Here is a 23,384-nt window from a genome sequence, read left to right as displayed (position 1 = left end):
GAGTCTCCAAGGTTGCTAAGGGCTTAAGGTAACATATTCTACCTTACTTATTTCAATTTGATTGAAATTTTGTTTTAAACTATGACTATACTTGTTATAGTATGATATGCTTGATTCTCCATGCATCAATCTTGCAATATCATCAGCAAAACACACTGCTGAAAGCTTATAATCTGGTGATGAAAATCTTTCAGCTTTTCCATGTCTAGTAACGCTGACCCAGGAGTCAGGATTGCCGCCGCAGTTGCTAGTGGATGACATACTCTAGCACTGTCAGGTAACTCCTCTATATCATGGATTAATGCTGTGCCTGATTGGTGAGTAGTTGCTTCTACACTGTGGCCATGAAATAGAATTTGATACGCAGTGACATCTAAAGCAACTAAGAGGTCTTTTCTTTGTTAAAGCAAGAAACTTGATGTATTTTAATTTTCCAAAGTTTCAGATATAGGGCAAGTGTGGGGTTAAGGCTATGGAGGTGAGGGGCAGCTTGGTTTGGGTTCCCGGATACGTATGGTCTCCTCTCCTTATCCTATATCGTGCATTGAGTCCTCCTCTTACATGAAAGATAGATCTGCCGCCTTTTCTCGAGGAAGCATGAGTTCTAAGGGACCAGGTTTTAGAGTTCCTGGAAATTATGTGAAGGCAATTGCTTGTGGAAGGCGACATAGTATAGTAATCACAGGTATGTGTCTGATGTAACTGGTTACGCTGCAAGTTATACATTCATCCTTTTGAAACATAAGCTAAGTTAATTCAGTGAGGATGATATTGATTACAGTTAGATTTGCAGCTTTAGGTGTTAAAACCTAGGCATTTTTCCTGAACAAGATATTAATTTTAACTTTAAAGTAAAGCACATTTAATTTAGGATTATTTCAAAATGAAATAGACTCAATGTGTGGTTTTTTTTTTTTTATTTTAATCTATCCACTTCATATGCTTCACTTCTAGATGTACTGATGTGGTTATTTCCATAAATAATTTTTGGCCCTATGAGATGCCGGAGCACTGCTTACTTTTGGTTGGGGACTCTATGGACAAGTAAGTTGTGATGGCTTGGTAACTTTGTGTGCTTATTTTTCTCTTTTTCTCTTTTCTGTAAATAATTTCAATATTTTTCTTTTCAAGTTCAAAATTTTTGCCTAGTCATCATGGATGGACCCTTGCATGATGGAGATGCAGTCTGATCTCGTTGTTGATGCCAAATTTCTTTTACTTTTCTCTCTTATGATAATATGGTAGCTGAAATAATGAAAAACATATAGCTTTTATGTCACAATGTTTTGTTAAAATTAATGGAACAAAAGGCAAACCAAAGTCAATTTTCTTCTTTGTCTTCATTTAGTCTTTTGGCAAGGTTGCAATTTGGTAAAGCTCCAACTCGATAGCCATCACCATCTCCAACTGCTGAAGACTCATCCTTATCAGCTACAGCTATTTCAAAAACCTCAACTGGAGACACTTGAGATGCTAACAAAATTGATTGTTAGTTTTTTGTTGCATAAGCAGTAGATATTTTGATATGGGGGTAGGACCATCTTTTTAGGATTGTTTGCATATATCTGTTAGATTGTGTACATGGGGTGGGCATTTTTTTGTTAGTTATGCATAGATAGATAGCTAGTGATGAAAATGTGGGTGCATACTTTTTTTTTGGTTATGCATACTTGATAGTGCATTTTGGATTTTTATTGCTCATCATGCATAAAAATCCATGTATGGAATATATATATAAATATATATATGTATGAAAATATGATATTTGATGTTAGTGTTCTGATTTTTATATTGTGATGGATTATTTTGTTGATGTTGAATGTATAAACTAGGTCAATACAAAATGCTTTTGCCACTAATTATTTTCTCAAAAAAAAAAAAAAAAAAAAAATACATTTGCAACTAATGTTTTAGTAGCAAAAAGTAATTTATCATAATTGAGTTCCACATTCAACATCTAAAATTATTAGAATTAACTATCAAATTTTGGTCACCAAAAGGTACATTCGTCCACTAATAAAATAATCGTGAAAACCTTTTGGATTCCACATTCAGCGTCTAAAATGATTAGAATTAACCACTAAATTTCGGTCACCAAAAGACACATTCGTCCACTAATAAAATAGTCACAAAAACCTTTTGGATTTCATATTTAGCGTCTAAAATTATTAGAATTAACCACCAAAAACTTTGGTCATCAAAAGATACATTCGGCCACTAATAAAATAGTCACGAAAACCTCTTGGATTCCACATTCAGTGTCTAAAAGTATTAGAATTAGCCACCAAGTTTTGGTCACCAAAAGATACATTCGTCCACTAATAAAATAATTGTGAAAACCTTTTACGAAATTACCCTTACACTTCAATGTCTAATTTTCGTGGTATTCGCAACAAATTATTAGACACTAAAAGGTACATTTTGCAACTAATTGATTAGTCGTGATACCATTTTACCACCCTTGAACAATTAGCGTCTAAGCCGGGGGGACTATTTTAACCAGCAATTAGCAACTAATTTGCTAGTAGCCAAGAAAAAAAACTTTCCTTGTCTAACCAACAATTTAGACGCCCATGCTTTCTGCAATAGCGACTTCGCAACTACATGACGACTACAAAATTTAGACATGAAAGAGATTTAGCGTCTAAATTTTACTTTGTGCATCTAATTTTGCTAGACGCCGAAAGGCATTTTTCTTGTAGAGCTTGAATCTAAGGTTGGCCTCCCACTAACAATCTCTAGAACCACAACTCCAAAGGCACAGACATCAGTCATCTCTGTAAGGTATCCACGCAAGGCATACTCCGGTGCAAGATACCTTCCCTGTCAACACAATATAGGCAAAATTCAATTTAGTAAACCAAGAATGTAAACACATAAGATTTAAAAAATTTCAGGAGAAAACTTAAAATATGTATCTTCGAGAAATCCTTACATTGTCCCTGCGACATGAGTGTTTTTGTGGCTCTTCTTATCATCATAAAGTTTGGCTAGACCAAAATCTAATATTTTGGGAATTAGATTAGCGTCGAGCAGAATATTACTAGCCTTCACATCTCTATGTATGATTCGAACCCTCAACTCCTCGTGAAGATAAGCTAGACCTCTTGCTACTCCCAAACAAATATCATAACGGTCGACCATTCAAGTTCCAAACTCCCTTTTCCTGCTCAAAAGAGTCATATTAAAGTTTGAAATATGATTTCTATATTCAATCAAGAATAATGCCAGGACTACCATGAAAAACATAGTACTGACAAATATGATACTCACTTAACAAATAATACTTGATCAAGACTGTTATTTTCCAGATAATACTAAATATCTAATATAATGCAAGGAAATCAACCAAAAGAGGAAAAAGTAAACCAGATAATACTTGATGGCCAAAACCAAAGGTCCATATGCACTCACAAAAGGAACACAGCAAGTCCCTTTCCCAGTCCAAAACAAGTGGATTTCCAAGTAGTGTTAATAAATCTAAGCTGTATTCTCTCTGAATTGCTCTTCTAGGGACTCCACCTGCTACCCTTGTTATGTCCAAGTCCTTTTCAACATGATTTCCCTGGAATAAACAGATTTAAAATTGAAATGAAAACTAGTAACAATTGAAGGAGAAAGATATTGGGAAATTGATGCAATTAAGATCATTCGACATGTTTTTACCTGAGCACAAACCTATGTGATTTATTGTGAGGTTGTTTCAACTAAAATATTCTAAAGACTTAATACATACCTGAACATATATATCAAAAACACGCCTCCCAAATCTTCTCCATCTGATATTGTGATAGGAACCTGAATTCTTAACACTCAACACAACCAAACAGAGTACAATATACCCAAGCAGAGCAATATTTCAACACAGATCAGAGATAATTGAGAAAACATTAATATGAATATACCTCTATATTGATTGATACAAAAATGGATAACAACAATAATGAAGAACAATTATGAAAACAGTATTGAATGTGAAGATAACCTAGCAATTCGAGGAGCTAGAGGCCTCCCTTCCAATATCCCACTAAAATATTCTCTACCCTTTATAATTCCCATCCCTCAGTTTATACTCACAAACGTCACACCAATTTCATTGTAGTTGCCACGTGGATAACCAACTCCCACTTGCAAACATGCCCACTCACACACCCAGCACCCTACTGCCCTTTATGCCCTTTATATTGATAGATTTTACTATTGGGAGGTCTTATCATTACCCTCCCCTTGAAGAACCACCTTGCCCTCAAGGTGGGGAGATGGAAGATTTTCACCCGACACCACACCGCTCCTCCACTCCTTTACCGCCCTCTTCTTCCTTATCTTCTGTCATTCACTAGAAAAGAGCTATTCGCCGTGGATAGAAGTTGTGATCGATCGATGGATTTGGTGTGGTACTCAAGCTTCGATAACTAGAGGCTGTCGCAACACCAAATGGTGCCTTTTCCCAAGTTTGAGGCGCTGGCAAAGAGTTACTAGAATATCTTGGCTGATCGATGAAGGGAAATGGCCTGGGGTTATTTGCAGTCTGATTTAAATTTGATTGGACCCTTGACCCATTTTCCATTGACCCAGTTTCTCTACCCGGCCCAAACCCAGCTGCATTTAAACCTTTGCCTAGTCCATTATCAAATTTCTCAAGCCCACATTCAATTGTATTTTTTCTTCCCTGTTTACCTAGCCCAACTGAAATATTTCCTCTATTAAACCCATATAGCCCAACTGGTTTAACAGTGCTATTAAGCCCAAACTTCATTTCTTCTAAAGCCCAATTGTTCTCTTCTATTTTCTGGGCTAACTACATTAATTGAATTAATAAATTGGACTGGCCCAATTTGACTTCAGCTTTTATCTCTGGTCTAAGCCCGTTTAAGAAGGAAACCCACAATATGTCTTCTTTCTCTTCATGCCATGGAGTAGATAGAGCTTCAAACTTCTGGCGATATTCTTCCACTGTACCAATCTGTCAAATTCCCATCAGCGCATCATATGATCCTTCTTCCTGTGAGCCACTGAACCGATGAAGCAAGGCAAGTTTAAAGGTGTCCTATGTCGTCACCGGAGCTCGCACCTCCATCCTCTGGAACCAATTGATTGCGTCACCCTCCATACAAACGGCCATTGTGACCAACCTTTCATTCTCGACGATCCTGTACACATTGAAATAATGCTCAATCCTAAATAGCCATCCATAAGGATCTTCCCCCGTGAAGAGCGGCATCTCTAATTTTCTGCTGCTAATTTCTTGTCGCAATCGCTCGGTGTTCATCGTTCCTCCATTAACATCTTCCTGGTTTGGTCCTTGATTTCTTGGGATTTCTGTCGACCCATTACCCTCACCCTTCTTGCTTCTTCTTCATCTTTACGCCTCATCCAAGCTAGCATTTCCCTTAAGCATTCTTTGATCATTCCCAAATCTTCCTTCATTGATGTAATTTCTTTCTCCATTTTTGTTTTTACCATTCCCCAACCTTGGCTCTAATACCAATTGATAGGAACCTGGATTCTTAACACTCAACACAACCCAACCCAAACAGAGTACAATATACCCAAACAAAGCAATATTCCAACATAGATCAGAGACAATTGAGAAAGCATTAATATGAATATACCTCTATATTGATTGATACAGAAATGGATAATAACAATAATGAAGAACAATTAAGAAAACAGTATTGAATGTAAAGATAACCTAGCAATTCAAGGAGCTAGGGGCCTCCCTTCCAATATCCCACTAAAATATTCTCTACCCTTTACAATTCATATCCCTCAATTTATACTCACAAACGTCACACCAATTCCATTGTAGTTTCCACATGGATAACCAACTCCCACTTGCAAACATGCCCACTCACACACCCAGCACCCTACTGCCCTTTATGCCCTTTATATTGATAGATTTTACTATTAGGAGGTCTCATCATATTGAAATCGGCTATTTCTACAAACAGGAGAGTCACAGTGTAGTTTCCATTTTCGAGACCTAATCCATAGTATCTTAGAGATGAAGTAGAGATTCGAGCAGTTTGGAAAAGTTCCAAGTCTTGAGTATTTGTGACTAAAGACCGAGAAAAACTGTTATACTGTGGATCACTTCTCCCAATAAAAGTTCCAACATTACTAACTCCCCATCTATTTGTGTCAATCACATAGTATGTAGTTGGACCAAGAGCTTCATTATCGTTCTCATACACAACATCATTATAAGATGTATATTCTAGACCACTACATTGAACCGCGAAGCTAGAATCTGCATACCAGTATAGTCACTTATCAAGATACAGAATTAAGAAAAATGCATGTCTAAAGTTTGATTTATAATATCTATAAAACCTTTCCAAGATATAATCATCCCAAAACAGATCCTTACCTTCTCTTTTGACCTTGCTTATTATTAATGTGTTTAACTTTTGAAACCAAATGCAGAAGTTGTACTTACAGATTGGAGAACCTCGATTGCAAGGAAAACTAAGTTGGAGACAGTTCAACCCATGCGGCAAAACACTGAAGGAAGAGAAGCAACATAGAAATTCTGTTAAACAACAAGAACTAGCATCTAAAGCACCCATTTCTATAAGTTGTCCGTTACTATTCCATTTCACAATTGTAGAAAGTTTCAAGCATTTCAATAATTTGTAAAACCAGAGAATCACCTGCTGTTAGAACTTTCTAGGTAGAAGTTGTTGGAAACTAAGTTACTGCACAGTGCACCAATAACATTCCGAATGTTAGTTTCATCATAGGGTAGATACTAAACTGGAAAGTGAAAATTTAACTAAGAATTATTTCCATCATAGGGTAAATACTAAACTGGAAAGTTAAAATTTAACTAAGAAAATGTAAAATATAGTACAGATGTTACATTACTTTATGTTTAAAAGAAATTAAGGACTTACATTTGTAAATTTATTTCTCTGATCCAAGAAGGAAGGCTTCCGAATAGATTATTGTAAGATACATCTCTGCACGGCAGGTGAGGAATGTTAGCTACAGAACACAGCTGGTAGCGAGTACAAAATTCAGGCCTTATTCAAATCACATTGATTTTTTTCTATAAGCTTTCGACACCATCTAAAACCTCAATTGTAATGACTCCTTTATACTAGGATACTCATAGAAATACATAAAGTAAAAATACATTTATATTAGCAAAAGTAAATGGGCCCAAAATTTTCTTTTATTATATATAAACATTCTTTATACCAAGTAAGGTATCATTTTACAAAAGGTTATCAAAAACAGTGGACAGTGTAGCTATTGATCCTTGCTTGTCGACGTCAATCTGATTCCGTCCTCACCTAGATCCTACAACCACAAAGAAAACAACGGGGTGAGCACAAAAATAATGCTCAGTAAGTAAATCATCTACTCGTCTGTCCCCGTAACTCTCTCTCTTACTTCTTTCCTTACACACTTCTCGTCTCATTTATTTTCTCGTTCTATGTCTCTTTCACACAGCTCTCTTTTATTAATTTTCTATTGTAAGTCACGGCCTCATCTTACTGGAGGCACGGCCGGGTGGAGTTCACAAAGCATCAACCCACTGTACGTGACTCTACTCATTCTCTCTTCATTCTTTCTCATGTTTTTCTCATCCTTTCTCACTTGAATGTCACGGCCTCATCTTACCGGAGGCACGGCTAGGTGGAGTTCACAAAGCATCAACCCACTCTTCATGACTTCCGGCTGGAGTTCACAAAGCACCAACCCATTCTTAGATTTTTCTCATTCTCTTTAGTTTTAGAGTAGCTCGTTCACAAAGTTCTCTACTCTTTCTCAAACTACTTCTCAATGCACAATTAATACATAAGGATGGTTCATGCTTAAAATTTCTTACTTAATGCACTTATGAAATGCACAAATGCAATATTGCATTAAGATAGTCATTCTGCATAGGTCACACTCCAGAAGGCCTAACTTGAGTTATACACATCGGATTGCTACGATTTTGGTCTCGTTTTAAAGTTTAGAGACAGGGATACAACTTTTATGTTTTGGTCTCAACCCAGTTCAATCAGTAAGATGCCTAAAAATCACTTAGAAAGTCACGGCTGTGACAGGATAGTTTTCACTTAGGCATTTCATCAAATAACAATTGTGCCTAAACATACCCTAATTAAATTATCATTCAACTTGTTTCCTAAACCATCCAAAATGAGAGAGAAAACTCTCTTAAATCATCACCATAACCCCACAGCACAAACACTCCCACAATACTTCTCCAATTCTTCCAATTTCATCTCAAACTACATTCTCATCACTTAACAACACTTCTCATAATTGAAGTGTATTCAATAACCACAAAGCAAATATTCATCTCAACTCAATTCTCAATAATATAAGATACTTATACATACATAAATCTCTACTCAATTTCTACTCAAAGGATTTCTCAAATCTCAACTTGGGTTGGATTTACATACCTTATAATGGAGAGATTTCACTAACACTTTTCCTTTCCTTTGATAGCTTGTCTCTTCTCTACAACTTTAATCAATAAAACCATAAGACTTCAATATACATATAAGCAAAACTTCACATCTAAAGTAAGAATCATTACCTTAGGATGCCTTAGATAAACTTTCTACCCCAAACTACTCAAAAAGCCCTCCAAAATTCTTGAAATATTGAAAGAAAAGTTGAGAGGAATTAAGGAATGGGAATGGCGATGGAGAAGAGAAAATGAAGGGTTTTCTAAACCCAAACCCTTATTAGCTCATAATTAACACATGCCTTCCCATTTTGCCCTTGCTCTTTCTTAGAAATTTCATCTATGTCCCTTAGTCAATTACAATAATGCCCTCATTTTTATTGCATTCTCCATGAAATTCTATCTTTTTCACTCCCTAAGTTTTCAACTAATTTTGAGTGAAAAGACCATTTTACCCCTAATGAAAGTTTAAGGGATTTTCTTCACATTTTTCTCAAAATAACTTTAACAAAATTCAACTAAGGGCCAACCAACCAAAAATAACAACATGCAAGCTCAATTGAGAACAAATCAAGAAACGTTCAAGCAATACAACAATAATTTAACTACATACCTCAAGTGGGGCGTTACATCACCTTCCTCATTTTTTCCCAAGAACCCCACAAATCTAAGTAACAAGCTTAGCTAGACATTTTGTATCACGCTTAGCAGACATAAGCAATGCACTTGAAAGTCTAGATTAATCAAAATGCAGGTTTAGCCTTTCGTTTGAGTGACTTTTGCTGCAAACACAAAAAGAACTCCTCCAACTAATCCTGTAACTATTACCTTTCAGTTGATACATTAATTAGTAGAGCATTCCGTTTTTGGTATACTGTAATGACGTTGATGAAAATATGTCAAAATTACTTACATATTGACAAGAGATTGACTTTTTTCTGTTAGGAGGGTACCATTTAAGTTATTATTTCCAAGAAACCTAAGTAAAATAGCAGCAATTCGAGTTTCAACATAATGAGTACACTCTGTGAAGTAAATCACACAACAAAGCAGAAATGGTAGATTACAGGAATGTCAGTGAACCCAAATTGAAAAGCGGGCTGAGAATCTATCCACTTATATTGTTGAAACTTAAATCACTGAAGAAAAGTATTAGAATTACACAATTATAAGATGAAGAAACTTGCTAACATCCAAAAAGTAATGGAGTGAAAAATAAAAAAGAGAAAAGGGAATAAATAACTTATAGATGCATCAAACTCTGGTAGTCGCCAATGTTAGATGGAACTAAATCGGAAATTTTGTTATTCCTTAGTTCTCTGTAGCATATGGAACCAACAGTCTAGATCAAAAAAGGAAGAAGAAGAAAAACACAAAAAGTATATATAAGAGGTAACTGAGCACAAGATTTTTGAACGTTGACTGTATTGCCTTACAAGATAGTTAAAGATTGCATATTCCTTATAAATGCCAAGGACAAGCTCCCATTGTATAAATTGCTTATTCTCCTAGATTTTCATTTCTTATAAGATTAATAGCACTGATTATTGAAAAACTCAAATATAATCAATGAAATATTGTAGGTGAATACTCACAACTCAGTTAGATTAGTCAGACCAGAAAAGATATATATATATATATATATATATATATATTCTTAGTCTCAAACATTATAACTACAGTGTTTGAAACTGAATTCATAATGAAGAAACCTAACACTAAAATAACTTGAGGGTGACAAAGAACAAAATAAAGAAAAAGATTAGAATAGTTTTCTCACAAGATTTTAAGATTTGACCAATTTCCTATAGAATCACGGATCCTCCCTATAAGTTTAGTGTCAGAAGAAAACCTGAGCACAAAAGAAGAATTTTTTTCAAGATCTGATCCTAGCCATTTTTCATCAGCAGAATGTATATCTATATTGGAAAAATTCCAATTAGAAGATTAATAGAATCAAAGAGTTCTTACAATGTTTCCAGGTTCCTCAGATGAGCTAAATTTGAAGGAATCTCACCCCTTACTCCAGTATTGTCTATATATCTGCCAAGGCAAAGAATATTCACAAATTCCATCACAATTCAGTAACTTGTCTCCAAATAAAGCCATCATCAATAGACGAATATGTTATACATGATACTATAATCTCCAATTAAAGCTAAGACTAAAGCCAAGTAAGGTTTTCACCTTTTTCATCCTTGTGCTAACATTATAGAGTAGAAAAAGAAAAATTTGTTGGGCTTGGGCTTCCCTCATGTGAGGATTACCCAAAAGCAGAAAGTCCAAAATAAAAATTGGAAAGAAAAAAAAAAGGTGAGAAGAGTAGGGTCGCTCATTTTTGGAGTGTGTGAGTAGCGAGAAAAAGGGCACTGTTCAGTGTTCACAAATAAAGTTAGCAAAGTGTGAGCGAGGCAACCGCACCAAGTTATTCTGGTGATAATCCAACGATGAACCTTGCTTCGTTTTTGCTCAAATTTAAGAGTGTTGTTGTTGATAGCAAGATCTTCACATCTGACAGCCAGTTTCTTGATAGCCATTTTGTGAAGTTTTGTCTCTAGAAAGACAACCAAATCAAAGAGTTTTGAGTTGTAGAATTTAAGTCATCTATCCTTCTTCAGCCAGACGATCAGATGGTTATCTTTAGTTTGATGTAACAACTGCTGAAAACTAGTACAATGCATGCAATTTAACAATAGAAAATTGGGCCCAAAGTTTTGTTTTCATTACAAATCATGTGTCTTTTATACATAAAGAGTACTATTTACAAAAATGTATTTTAAAAGACAAAATAGGAGAAACAGTGTAGCTATTCCTCATCGCTTGCCGACGCCCCTCCGACCGCATCATCACCTAGAACCTGCATCCACAAAGGAAAATAACGGGGTGAGCACAAAATAATGCTCAGTAAGTAAAACTCTCTATCTGTCTGTCCCCGTATGAATAACTTTTAATTCTTTCCTTATACTATTTCTGATTCTATTTCTGTTTCTAATAACATCATGGCCTCATCTTACCGGAGGTACGGCCGGATGGCGTTCACACAGCACCATCTCACTCTCTATGGCTATCGGGTGGAATTCACACAGTACCAACCCGTTCTTAGTGACTACCGAGTGAGGATCACAAAGGCACCAACTCACTCTCTATGGCTATCGGGTGGAGATCACCTAGCACCTACCCTTCCTCATGAATTTTGGGTAACGATCACCAAGCATTTACCCCTCTAGTCACTATCGGGTGATGGTCACAAAGCATCAACCCGCTTCTACTAACCGTTGGATGATGATCAACAAGCATCAACCCACTTATCTAATAACTAATCGGATAGTGATCACAAAGCATCTACCCTATTTAATTACTCATTGGGTGACGATCACAAAGCGTCGACCCATCTCTCTAAGGGCTATTCGGATGATGATCACCGCATCAGTCCGATTCCCATAACGGTCGGGTGACGATCACAAGCATCATCCCAACTACACTATCTTCTATTCATTCTATTGTGCATTTTTCAATGCTCTCTACCCTTAGAGTAATTTTACCCACTAAGCTCTCTACTCATAGGGTAATTGCATACACCATTTCCTTACACTCTCTCTAGGTCACTTTCCATGTACAACTAGTGCCTATGGATGTTCATCTTCACCAATGCACTTATGAGATGCCAATATGCAATGTTGCAAGAATTAAGGTTCATTACTCACACTCAAACCTCTCTTAGCATTTCATCAAACAACTCATGTGCACTATAAAACTCTATCATAGCCATGATTCTAAAACTTTCCTAGCCATCCAAAATGGGAAAAACCCCTTCACAAAGCCATAATAACCTGTCAAACAAAACACTTCCAAAAGGGTTCCATAACACCCCTTCAAATCCATCTCAACTACCTTGCCAATCCAACAACCCTTTTCTCATATTTGCAATGAATAAACAATCACAAGGCATAGAAATCTCTATTTAATCCTTCATACATGACATATTACATGTACATCACATACATACATCAAGTCTATCAAAACCCTAATCAAGAAGTTTCATAAATCTCAACTTGGTTTGGTTTTACTTACCTTGTTATGGAGAGACTTCACCAACTCTTCCTTTCACTTGGTTTGCTTGACCTTTTTCTCTACTCTTAACCAAAAGAATAAAAACCCTCAAACTTCAAATAAATAATAAACTCCCAAATCACACAACTTAAGTAGAAATCCTTACCTTAGGAAGCCTTAGGTTGATTTCCACCCCAAATCACTTCAAAAGCCCCTTAGAACTCTGGATCAAAAGAAAGAGAAGTTGAGAGGAGTATTGATGAAGATTTGCGTTTGAGAAGAAGAAAATGAGGGGTTTCTTTGATTCTAATTCCTTTTAATGAAATATAAACACACTCATTCCCATTTTGCCCTTATTCTTCTTTGGGAATTCCATCCATGTCCTTTGATTCATTACAAACTCACCCCTATAACAACATATTCTCCATGAAAATTCCTTACAATTAACTCCCCACTTTTCCTGCTAATTAGGGGTAGAAAGGTCAAATTGCCCTTAGGGAAGAAAATATCTAAAACTCAATCAACATTTTATTCAGCCTGTCGCCGCGGCGAAACTGTCCAGCAGCTCCCCCATGGCTTCAACACCTCTTCGCCGCGGCGAAGATTCTTCTTCGCCCCGGCGAAGACTAAAACACTAAACTTCTTCTATTTTCAACCAATTTCAGGGCAAACATTCAACACAACACTAAATCAAACAATATTACCAAAAACCAACTCAAACAAGAGCGAAAGAAGAAACAATAACAACGTACCTCAAGTGGGGCGTTACATTTGATCAACCTAATTTTTTGTCAGCAAGCAAAAGACGTTTGACTCTTCAATCTGGACGGTTGGTTTTTTATTTTAACAATTGAGTTTGAAGTTATACAACCTCTTATGTGTATTTCACTTTGATAAAGCTCTAAATCTGTGTAGAATACCTATTTCACTTCGTTAGAGCTATGATAAAGTTCTAAATTTGAGTGGAATATTTTTGGTGAATTGTAGCGGTTGTAAACACTTCTCATTAATGGATTGGAGAGGTTTTTTAAACGAAAGAATGCATTAACAAAAACCTTTCCTAAAAATGCATTAACAAAAACCTTTCCTACTTAAATGAATATGTGAGGAGCAAAACCCACCAAAAATATTGTACACAAATCTAGAGTTTATCACACCTTTAACATAGTAAAATATATAAATGAGTTACAAAAAGAGAGTAAAATCAAGCTGTATAACTCCAAACTCAGCTGTTAAAATCGAAAACCAACCACCTAGATTGAAGAGCCAAACATCCTCTGTGTGTTGACAAAAAATCAGGTTGCTTACCATCCGATCATCAGGCTGAAGAAAGACAGACTAACTAAAATTCTGCAACTCAAACTCTTTGATTTGGTTAGAGGTAAAACTCCACACAAATGGGTATCAAGAAACTAACCGTCGGATGTGAAGATCTTGCCGTCAATAACAATGCTCTAAAATTTGAACCAAAACGGAGCAAGATTCACCGTTGGATCATCGCCGGAATAACCTAGTGTGGCTGTTTCTCTCACTTCTGCTACTTTTATCACCCTTCTCCATTTTTTTCTCTTTTCAATTTTTGGCTTTCAGGTTTTGGGCCATCCTTCACATGAGGAAAACCCAAGCCCAACAAAATTTTACTAGGAGAACAAAATTGAGAAGTCTATATCAACTTACAATTCTTTTAATTTTATCAAGTTACCCAGCTCAGATGGTAGAGGACCAGAGAAGTTGTTTGGTCCCATACTTTTACAACCCAAAGAATAATATAATATTGCAATGCAATTACACAAGAGAGTTCATTTAGATAAATTATTATACAGTTAGGAAGCGGAGAAACTTTGAACTTACATATATGCTAACTCAGAAAGCATGCCAAGCTCTTTTGGAAGCTGCCCTGACAATGTGTTAATGTAAATGGTCCTGATCAGAATGAGACTAACAATCAGAAGTAGAAAACCTTGTATGAGTTTCAAAATAAAAAATTCAAAGCTTCTTATAGGTGTTTTAATCCAGTTAGATTGCCTATTGATGGAGACAGTGGACCTGACAAAAGATTATCGCTCAAGTCCCTATTAGAAACAGAAGAAATGGGTAAGATTTAATAGAGTAGTACTACACTCGCAAACATTTCTCACTAACTTTCTCACAAACGCGACATTTTAGGTCACAATTGGTCAACTTGTATAGGTCCTACCTGCTTAACAATGGGTCCCACCTGACCAAGCCAATTGTGAGCTGCCATATGGGGTTAATGAGATATATTTGTGATGCTAGTATTATTGGATTTAGTATATAAGAACACGATGTCCAAATCATAGAGTTAACATTATTACACGATAATGTGTTGGGCCGGGTCACTCCTTAGTGGAGAAAAGTCCAAAAAGGGAGGCAAACTTGAATAAACAGCAAATTTTATAAAAGGAAACCAAGAGAGAGAAGAAAATTTGGTTTTTTGGGAAGCTATGACCAGTCTGCATCAGATTTTTCATACATGAATAGTAACCCTATTTTGGTGAAACATATCCGAACTTTTTTCAAAGTTACAATGTAATACTAAGATAGTTATTTTTTTATGATTGTATGTCTCTAGTTCTACCTAGGGAAGTATACTCATTATTCAGTTAATAGTGGAGTTTTTTTATGGTTTTTACTCTTACATTGGAGAGGTTTTCCACATTAAAATAACACAACACCAGCCAATTTTAACATGGAAAACCTCCTTGATGTGAGGAGTAAAAATCACGCGACCCAAGTCCACTGAAAAACTCAGTAATGAGTATACAAAGTTCATCTCTAGCTAGAACTAGAGGCATACATCAACAAGATCATCAAGAACAACAATTTTGGTATTACAGTGGAACTTTGAAAAAAATCAAAGATAAGTCTCACCAAAATGGAGTTACTGTTTACAAACAAAAAATCTGATGTAAGGAATTGTTAGTGTTATTGACAATCCAACCGTTCAGATTGAAGAACCATGAGTTACAAGCATGCTGACAAAATTTCAGTTCAATCCAACCACAAATCAATCACCGATCGGCGGTTTGATGAATCTATCACAGCTTCCCAAAAACCCAGTTTTTCTTCTTCCTCTCTCGTTCTCTCTCCTCTACTTCCCTCTTACAAAAGAATAATGTTACGGACCATGGTTGTCAAATCATGTATTGAAAACCTAATTTTTCAAATCGTGTATCGCGTATCGTATCGTATCGCAGGATACGCCTTTTTCAAAAACATTAATAAAATAATAAAAAATTTCTAAAAATTAATATCATCTCCATGATTAATTAATAAATTTTGTGGTATTATTGGTTTTAAATCATGGTATTACATAATCAAAATTAATCACAAAATTAAGAATCTATATCATTTCCTCTCAACCATTCATATCATTTACAAGATCAATGTCAATATCTATAACTCTACTGGTTTTATTATTATCATACAAAATAGGCAACACATCTTCCTTTTCACTTTCTCCATGCAAAATTGGTAAATTTGGGTAGGTTTTAGTAAACCGGGTTGGGTGACCTAGATTTGACTTGAAATTTTTTTTGGACCTTTAACCCAAATTAATAAAATCGTATCAATTTGTATTGATATTTTTAAGGATATAAACAGATACGTATCATATTGTAGGATACATATCAACGTATCGAAATGTTTAAGATATACTCTCTGATACGTATCGTTAGTGACTTGTATCGAATCGTATCATAAGATACGTATCGCGTATCGTAGGATACTAACAACCATGTTACGGACACCATGTTACGGACACCAAAGACTTCATTTAACAGCAACCAAAGGCTTCATTTTATTCTAGTTTGGGCCTCACTTTTTGGGCTTTTCCCCACTAAGGAGTGACCCGGCCTAACATAATGAAGTAAAAGTTTTTAATAAATATTGTCTAAAACAATACACAATTGAAATATGAGCAGTGATCTATTGGCTGGATAGAATTAAGGCAAAAAAATAGCTCAAAGGAAAATTGTGTAATCACATGTAAATATTATAAAATATGAATATAATCTAAAATAATATAATTGAAAGACCAAAAGGAAGTTCCAAGGAAGAGGGTGTTTAACACCATGTATACACTATTGGTAATAGGAGATAAATTTCACTTCTAACACCCTCCAGCTAGCGCAAAGGAGGGGATTCATTTCCAATCTAATTCTACATCTAAATGTAAAATTTTATTTATTTATTTGGGTTTTGTAAATGAAATATTTATTTTTATGTGCTATTCCTAGCACATGAACGATTTTGTAGAATTTTATTTGATAAAATTTTTTGAAAGTATTCTATTCAATTTCACGTGGAACTGGCATTTTGGGGTTGAAATCCTATCAAATTTCATCAAAAATATTTCCAAAAAATTGAAGTTAAAGTTTCTCTGAAGTTGGGCCGAAATAGAGTAGGTCCAAAAAGAAATACAGATGTTAAGTTTCCGGGCTTCAAGTCACTGTTCTCACTTCAATATCTCCACAAAGCATAGCAACTACACCAGACATCGATGGCCTTAACGAGGCAAAGTCTTGAGTACATAAAAAAGTCCGAGTATATTTAATTCTTCCTCATTGTATTTTGATAATTTGGAGCTCACTAGTTGGGTGATTGTTCTCGTATAGGTGTCAGGCTTGGGAAGCATGAAGTATAAGAATTATGATATGAGTGATTGGATCACCGTGTAAAAAAGGTATTGGCATGCACATCAAATTTGACTCATCTCATACATTCTAAAAGCCAAGAACCCACAGGCACACTTCTCAAAGAAGGTGGGGTGGCTGTGTCTCCTCAAGATAACCAACACGGAAATGCGATGTTGCAGTAGAAAATCCTCCAAGATTCTTTTTCTTAGCACCAAGCAGGGATCTTAGCTAATTCTGAAAGACCGCCTGCAGTTCCCATAAGTTTAGCTGCAACACCACTTCCAACAATTGCAGAAAGATTTGGAGCAATATATCCCGTATTCTGCTTTCTACAAAATCCAGGATTTTCTGCTTCGCTCACATGACTCAATCGTCATTTGGAGGACCTTCTCAGGAAGTGGCCTACCACTTATGGTTGAAGCTGTAACTGAAACCACCATAATAAAAGCTGAGGGGAAAAGCCCCTTCAGATCAACAACGGTCATTACCAATCTCTTTCACAAGACGGGCATAATCAATAGGGTGATGGACAAGTAATTCAAGCTCTGGAAATTTCAACCGATTATTGTCACGAATGATAACAATTTCATTCTTAACATCCACTGATATTGCATATTTCTATCCACAATCAACAGGTATTCTGGATCATCTTCTAATATTACTCCATGATCCTCAAGTGCATGTTCAACTTTCTGCATTACATCAGTATGTCTTTGAGTTTTCTGCAATTTTGAAACATTTTACAGGTCATCATAGTTTAGAGCTTCTACATCTTCCAGCAGATCACCGTCGACCGTATCTTCCATGTTTGCGTCGTCTAGGAAATCGGCAAGAGTAGCCATAACAACAAAAATTTACTTTATCACTTCGGGGATCTTCTTTTGAACTGCTGAAGGCTATTATGTTATGTCATTGAATGAATAAGGAGATTAGCTAGGTTGTATATATAGTCTCTAAACTATAATATTATTATCATTAGAACAATCACATTTACATTTGATAAAAGGCTTGGCAGTAGAGGAGTCGATGGCGGCTCCACTGCATGGTTCTCCACATTTATATACTCAAAACACATATTATAATATCCAAAGTGAGACCACTCTTTTATATTAATTGTACAAAGGGATTTAATAAAAAATTTACACTCAAAAGACTTTTCAACTCCATCTCTCTTGAAGCTTCTTGCAAGTTGTAATTTCATTAAATGCTTATGACGGTAAATGGTTTCTTGGAGGCCAAGTGGTCTTCTACAGAGTACAGACTTCCAAGAAAAGAGGGAGGCGGCGGTGATACTCAACGCATGCAAATTGTCTAATCCGAATGTTTGCAATTTATATAATTCAAACTGCAACAACTGTTAAACATTAAAAATCTCGCAGTTATCAGAAGAGTGAGAAGAAATGGAATTTCCCTTTCTTTGCTTCTTATAAGAATCAAAAAAACCTCCATAACTTTTCTTTGCAGATTTCAACACAAACTGAGAACCCAGAAAAAGCTGACGCAACAATGATATTACAAAGAATCGAATTCCATTATCTAAAACATAAGATTAACCCGTTTGGATATTAACCCCTTTTATAGTATTTTTGCTACCTAGCCCTTGGTCCCCGTTGACAATTCTTTGTTCCAATATTATCTACTTGAGTTTATTTGTGTTACATTTCTTTTAGCATTACGAATAACACCTGTGCTGAACAAATATGAAATAAAAGTGGAATCAAGACTGAAAGTCAATCAATGGAGCAGGGCTTGAGCACCACTTATTGGTGGAGTTGTATCCTGATTACTTAAACTTGCTGATGAGATGTAATGGCTAGTATAATCACTGCTTTCTTCAGCTGTATCATCATCACTAACAAAACTGGTCACATCATCAAATGTCCATTCAGTCAAGTATCCTGGCTTGGAATTCACTGTACTCACTTCAATATCTCCACAAAGCATAGCAACTACACGAGACATCGATGGCCTCGATGAGGGCAATGTTTGAGTACATAAGAGAGCTACTCCTATCAGGCGTTTTACTTCTTCCTCATTGAATTTTGATAATGTGGAGTCCACCAGTTCGAGTTGGTGATTGTTCTCGTATAGGTGCCAAGCCTGAGAAGCATCAAACATAGGAATTATGATGTTAGTAATTGGATCAGGATAGGAGGAATGAAAGAAAAGGAATTGACATGGGCATCAAATTTGACTCATGACATATATGCTAAAAGTGACAAACTGGACTCATTTCAACTACTCGAATTATTCTTTTCTTTTTTTTTTTCCAGAGACTTTAGAATTCACAATTAACATATACCTAACTTTTCACAAGACTGGCAATAATAAAATGTTCATTGACGTTGTTTCCATGCTGATGCAAACCAAAACACAAGGCTAGAAACCATTTAATAGACTCCAATGAAAGAAGGAGAATGATGTAATAGAGTTCATTCATACCCAATCAAGAAGATACATCTTCTCTTCTTCCAAGCTTGAATCTGAGTTTGGCCTCCCAATAACCACCTCTAGAGCCACTACTCCAAAGGCAAACACATCAGTCTTCTCTGTAAGATGTCCACGTATGGCATATTCAGGTGCTAGATATCCACTATGTCAATGCAAAAGAAACAAAATTCATTACAGTATATCCAATGAATGTAAGCATTATAACTTATTAACAAATTTAAGAAGGAAATGAATATATGAGTCTACAAAAAATCTTAAATTGTCCCTGCCACACGGGTGCTTATGTGTGTCTTCTTATCATCATAAAGTTTAGCCAAACCAAAATCTGATATTTTAGGGATAAGATTACCATCAAGTAGAATATTACTGGCCTTCACATCTCTATGTATGATTCGAAGCCTCGATTCTTCATGAAGATAAGCTAGACCTCTTGCTACTCCCAAACAAATATCATAACGAGTTGACCAATCAAGATCCAAACTTTCTTTTCCTGCTCAAAAAAGTCATATAAAAGTTATGAATTCTGATTTCCATACCCAATAATGCTAATACTCCCAAGAAAAACATAGTATTGATGTATATGCTAATCACATACCAAATAATGCTTGATCAAGACTATTGTTTTCCAGATATTCATAAACAAGGATTCGTTGTGCTCCCTCGTAACAACATCCATAAAGTTTTACTAGGTTCCGGTGCTGCACAGCTGATATAGTAGCAATTTCTGCTACAAATTGGCTCTTCCCTTGGTGGGATGCTACAGACAGTTGCTTCACAGCAATAACTCTTCCATCACAAAGTGTTCCCTATTGAGTGAAAATTTCAAGTTGAATTGGTGAGAAAAATCAGTAAACACTTGACCTACTTATGCTTATTATTGACCAGATACCACATCTTGTCTTCATATAATGGACCAATGAGAACAAAAAGTAATGCTGACACCTGTATTTAGTTCTGGGAAAATAATTAATCTTAGTGCACTGCAATGTGCTCAGCACTTGTTTTGCATCAATTAGGACAATGACTTTACCTTATAAACTGGTCCAAATCCTCCCTCTCCAAGCTTATTTGCAGGAATGAAGCCTTCTGTAGCAGTCCTTAGTTCAGCATAATTGAAAGTGTATGGTCTAACATCTATCCCTAGAAGCTCTGAAAATTCACCAACAAATATAGCTTACTATCGCAAACCTGTTTATTAATCAAATACATTTGAGGGTATTTTGTCAAGTAGAAAGATCTTTCAAATTACCGTCATCATCATCAGACTGTGGCCTTTTTCTTCTTCGAACAATGAAGAAAACTGCAAGAACTGATAGAAATACAACCCCAACCCCAACAACCATCCCCACAATTAGGCCTGTTTTATTCTTCTGAGTTTTTAGACTTGGAGGTCTTACAGTAGGCTCGAAATCTGTATCAAAGCTCAGCAGTTAACTCAACATCTTATATAATGCTGGGAAATCAACCAAAAGAGGAAAAAGGAAAATAAGGATGTTTCCATTTATTTAACCTGGGGTAGCACTGATGGCCGAAATTGAAGGTCCATATGTACCATCATTAGGAATACAGCAAGTCCCTTTCCCAGCCCAAAACAAGTGGATATAAATAGTTTTCAGATACCTGAGCGTATATTGTCTCTGAACTGCTGTTCTAAGGACTCCATTTGCTACCCTTTTATGTCAAATCCTTTTAACGCGATTTTCCTGGAAATGCACAACAAAATTGAAACAAAAACCAGTAACGTTGAAGGAAAATGATATTGGGAAACAGAAAAATTTAAGGTCATTCGTCATGCTTTAACCAAGGCTAAACCTATGTGATGTATGGGGAGGCTGTTTCACCTAAAAAACTGAATATGAAACACAAACCTGAACATATATATCGAAAACAGCCCTCCATAACTTTTCCATCCTGTAGTACGAAATCAGCTATTTTTGCAAACTTGAGAGTCACGGTGTAGTTTCCATTTTCAAGGCCTAAACCATAGTATCTTAGAGATGAAGCAGAAATTCGAGCTGTTTGGAAACAGTTCGATGTCTTGAGTATTTGTGATTCTAGATGTAGAAGAGCTGTTATACATTGGACTTTTGCTCCGCTAAATACTCCAACATTACTTACTCCCCAGCTGTTTTGTCGTCACATAGTATTTAGCTGGACCAAGAGTCTCATTATCCCTCTCATACACAATATCATTATAAGATTTAATTTCTCGACCACCACAATTAACTGGAAGCTAGAATCTGCATACCAAAATCAAGTACAAAATTAAGATACTGTGTCTAAAAGTATGATCTATAATATCTATGGAACTCTTCCCGGATGAACTCATCCCACATAGACCATTGCCTTTTGTTTCACCTTAGTACTATTACTGTGTTAATTCTGGAAATCACAATATGACAAAATGCAGTTGTACTTACAGATTGGAGAACCTCGGTAGCAAGGAAAATTGCGGGGAGACAGTTCATTCATGGCAAAGCACTGACAGAAGGGGAGGATAGATTATATTAGACAGCAGGAACTAGAGCGCTAAGGCACCCATTTCTATAGTTGTCCATTATTATTCATTTTTCTATTGTATAGAAAGTTCAAGCATTTCAATAATACTAGAACAAGGATCACCTGCTGTTAGAACTTTCTAGGGTGAAGTTGTTGGCAACTAAGTTACTGCACATTGCACCAATAAAATTCGAATGCTAGTTTCATCATAGTGTAAATACAAAAAAATGTGAACAAGTACAGATTTTACAGAAATTATGTTTAACAGAATTTAAGGACTACAGTTGTAAACTTTTATGCGACCAAGAAGGAAGGCTTCCAGATAGATTATTAAGATACATCTCTGCAAGCATCAGGTGAGGAGACTGTGATTACATAATGCAGCTACTGGCAAGTATAAAATTCAGGATTATTCAAATCACACTGGTGCTATATATAAGCTTTTGAAACCATCTAAAACCTCAACTTCCCCATGTTTTTGCAAACACCACAAGTCCAAGTTACAAGCTTAGATGGTCATGTTAGTTTACATTTAGCAAGAAGAAGCTTGCACTTGAAATTGATTAATCAAAAGCAGTTTAGTCTTTCTTCAAGCGATTTTTGCATCAAACTGGGGTCCCAGAAAAACTTGTCCTGAACTATTACTTTTTCGTTGATCATTACAGTAAGCAGTCCATTTTTGGTATATTAGTGAAATGAGATTGATGTATATGTTAAAAGTACTTACATATTGAGAGAAATTACTTTTCTCTGCAGGGAGGATACCATTACTTATTATTTCCAAGAAACCTGAGTACAAAAGCAGCATTACATGTTTCAGTATAACGAGAACATTCTGGGAAGTAAATGACAGAACAAAGCAGAATTGGTGGATTCAGACTGAGTTAGCGAACTCAAATTGAAAAGCAAGCTGGGAATCTGTCCACTAGATTGTTGAAACTCAGATCCCTAAAGAAAAACATTAGAATTACACAATTATAAGATGAATAAACAGCTAACAACCAAAAGGTAAAGGAGGGAAAATAAAAAGGTGAAAAGAAATAAATTACAGATGCACCAAACTCTGGTAATCGCCAATGTAAGATGGAATTGAATCCAAATTTTGTATTCCTTAGTTCTCTGCAGTATATAAAACAAACAGTCAAATCAAGAAAGAAGGGGAAGAAAAGCACAAAAATAAATGAGGTAATTCAACACAAGAATATTAGAACTTTACAGTGTTGCCTTACAAGGTAGTTAAAGATTTCATATTCCTTATGAATGCAATACGATGAGCTCCCTTGGATAGGTCGCTT

The 23,384-nt window shown here is 35.8% G+C and overlaps 1 protein-coding gene and 1 long non-coding RNA gene across 2 annotated transcripts; both read right to left on the bottom strand.

The window, feature by feature from the left end:
* Window positions 1-9,375: 9,375 nt before the first annotated feature.
* LOC116113504 lies at window positions 9,376-23,202 on the bottom strand. Its single transcript, XR_004125422.1, has 4 exons — window positions 23,139-23,202; window positions 22,970-23,037; window positions 18,398-18,400; window positions 9,376-9,410 (listed from the first exon to the last, which is right to left on the bottom strand). It is a non-coding gene; the product is annotated as an uncharacterized LOC116113504 (long non-coding RNA).
* LOC116113502 (probable LRR receptor-like serine/threonine-protein kinase At1g56140) lies at window positions 18,582-21,272 on the bottom strand. The gene is made up of 7 exons (XM_031399655.1): window positions 21,101-21,272; window positions 20,840-21,001; window positions 20,621-20,739; window positions 20,186-20,396; window positions 19,849-20,080; window positions 19,582-19,732; window positions 18,582-19,239 (listed from the first exon to the last, which is right to left on the bottom strand). The coding sequence occupies exons 2-7, from the start codon at window positions 20,931-20,933 to the stop codon at window positions 18,874-18,876; spliced, it is 1,173 nt and encodes a 390-aa protein (XP_031255515.1). The 5' UTR covers window positions 20,934-21,001; window positions 21,101-21,272; the 3' UTR covers window positions 18,582-18,873.
* Window positions 23,203-23,384: the final 182 nt, after the last annotated feature.

This window comes from Pistacia vera, unplaced genomic scaffold (genome assembly GCF_008641045.1).
Source record: "Pistacia vera cultivar Batoury unplaced genomic scaffold, PisVer_v2 Contig68, whole genome shotgun sequence".
In the NCBI taxonomy this organism is placed as follows: Eukaryota; Viridiplantae; Streptophyta; class Magnoliopsida; order Sapindales; family Anacardiaceae; genus Pistacia; species Pistacia vera.
This window is presented reverse-complemented; position numbering and strand designations above follow the sequence as displayed.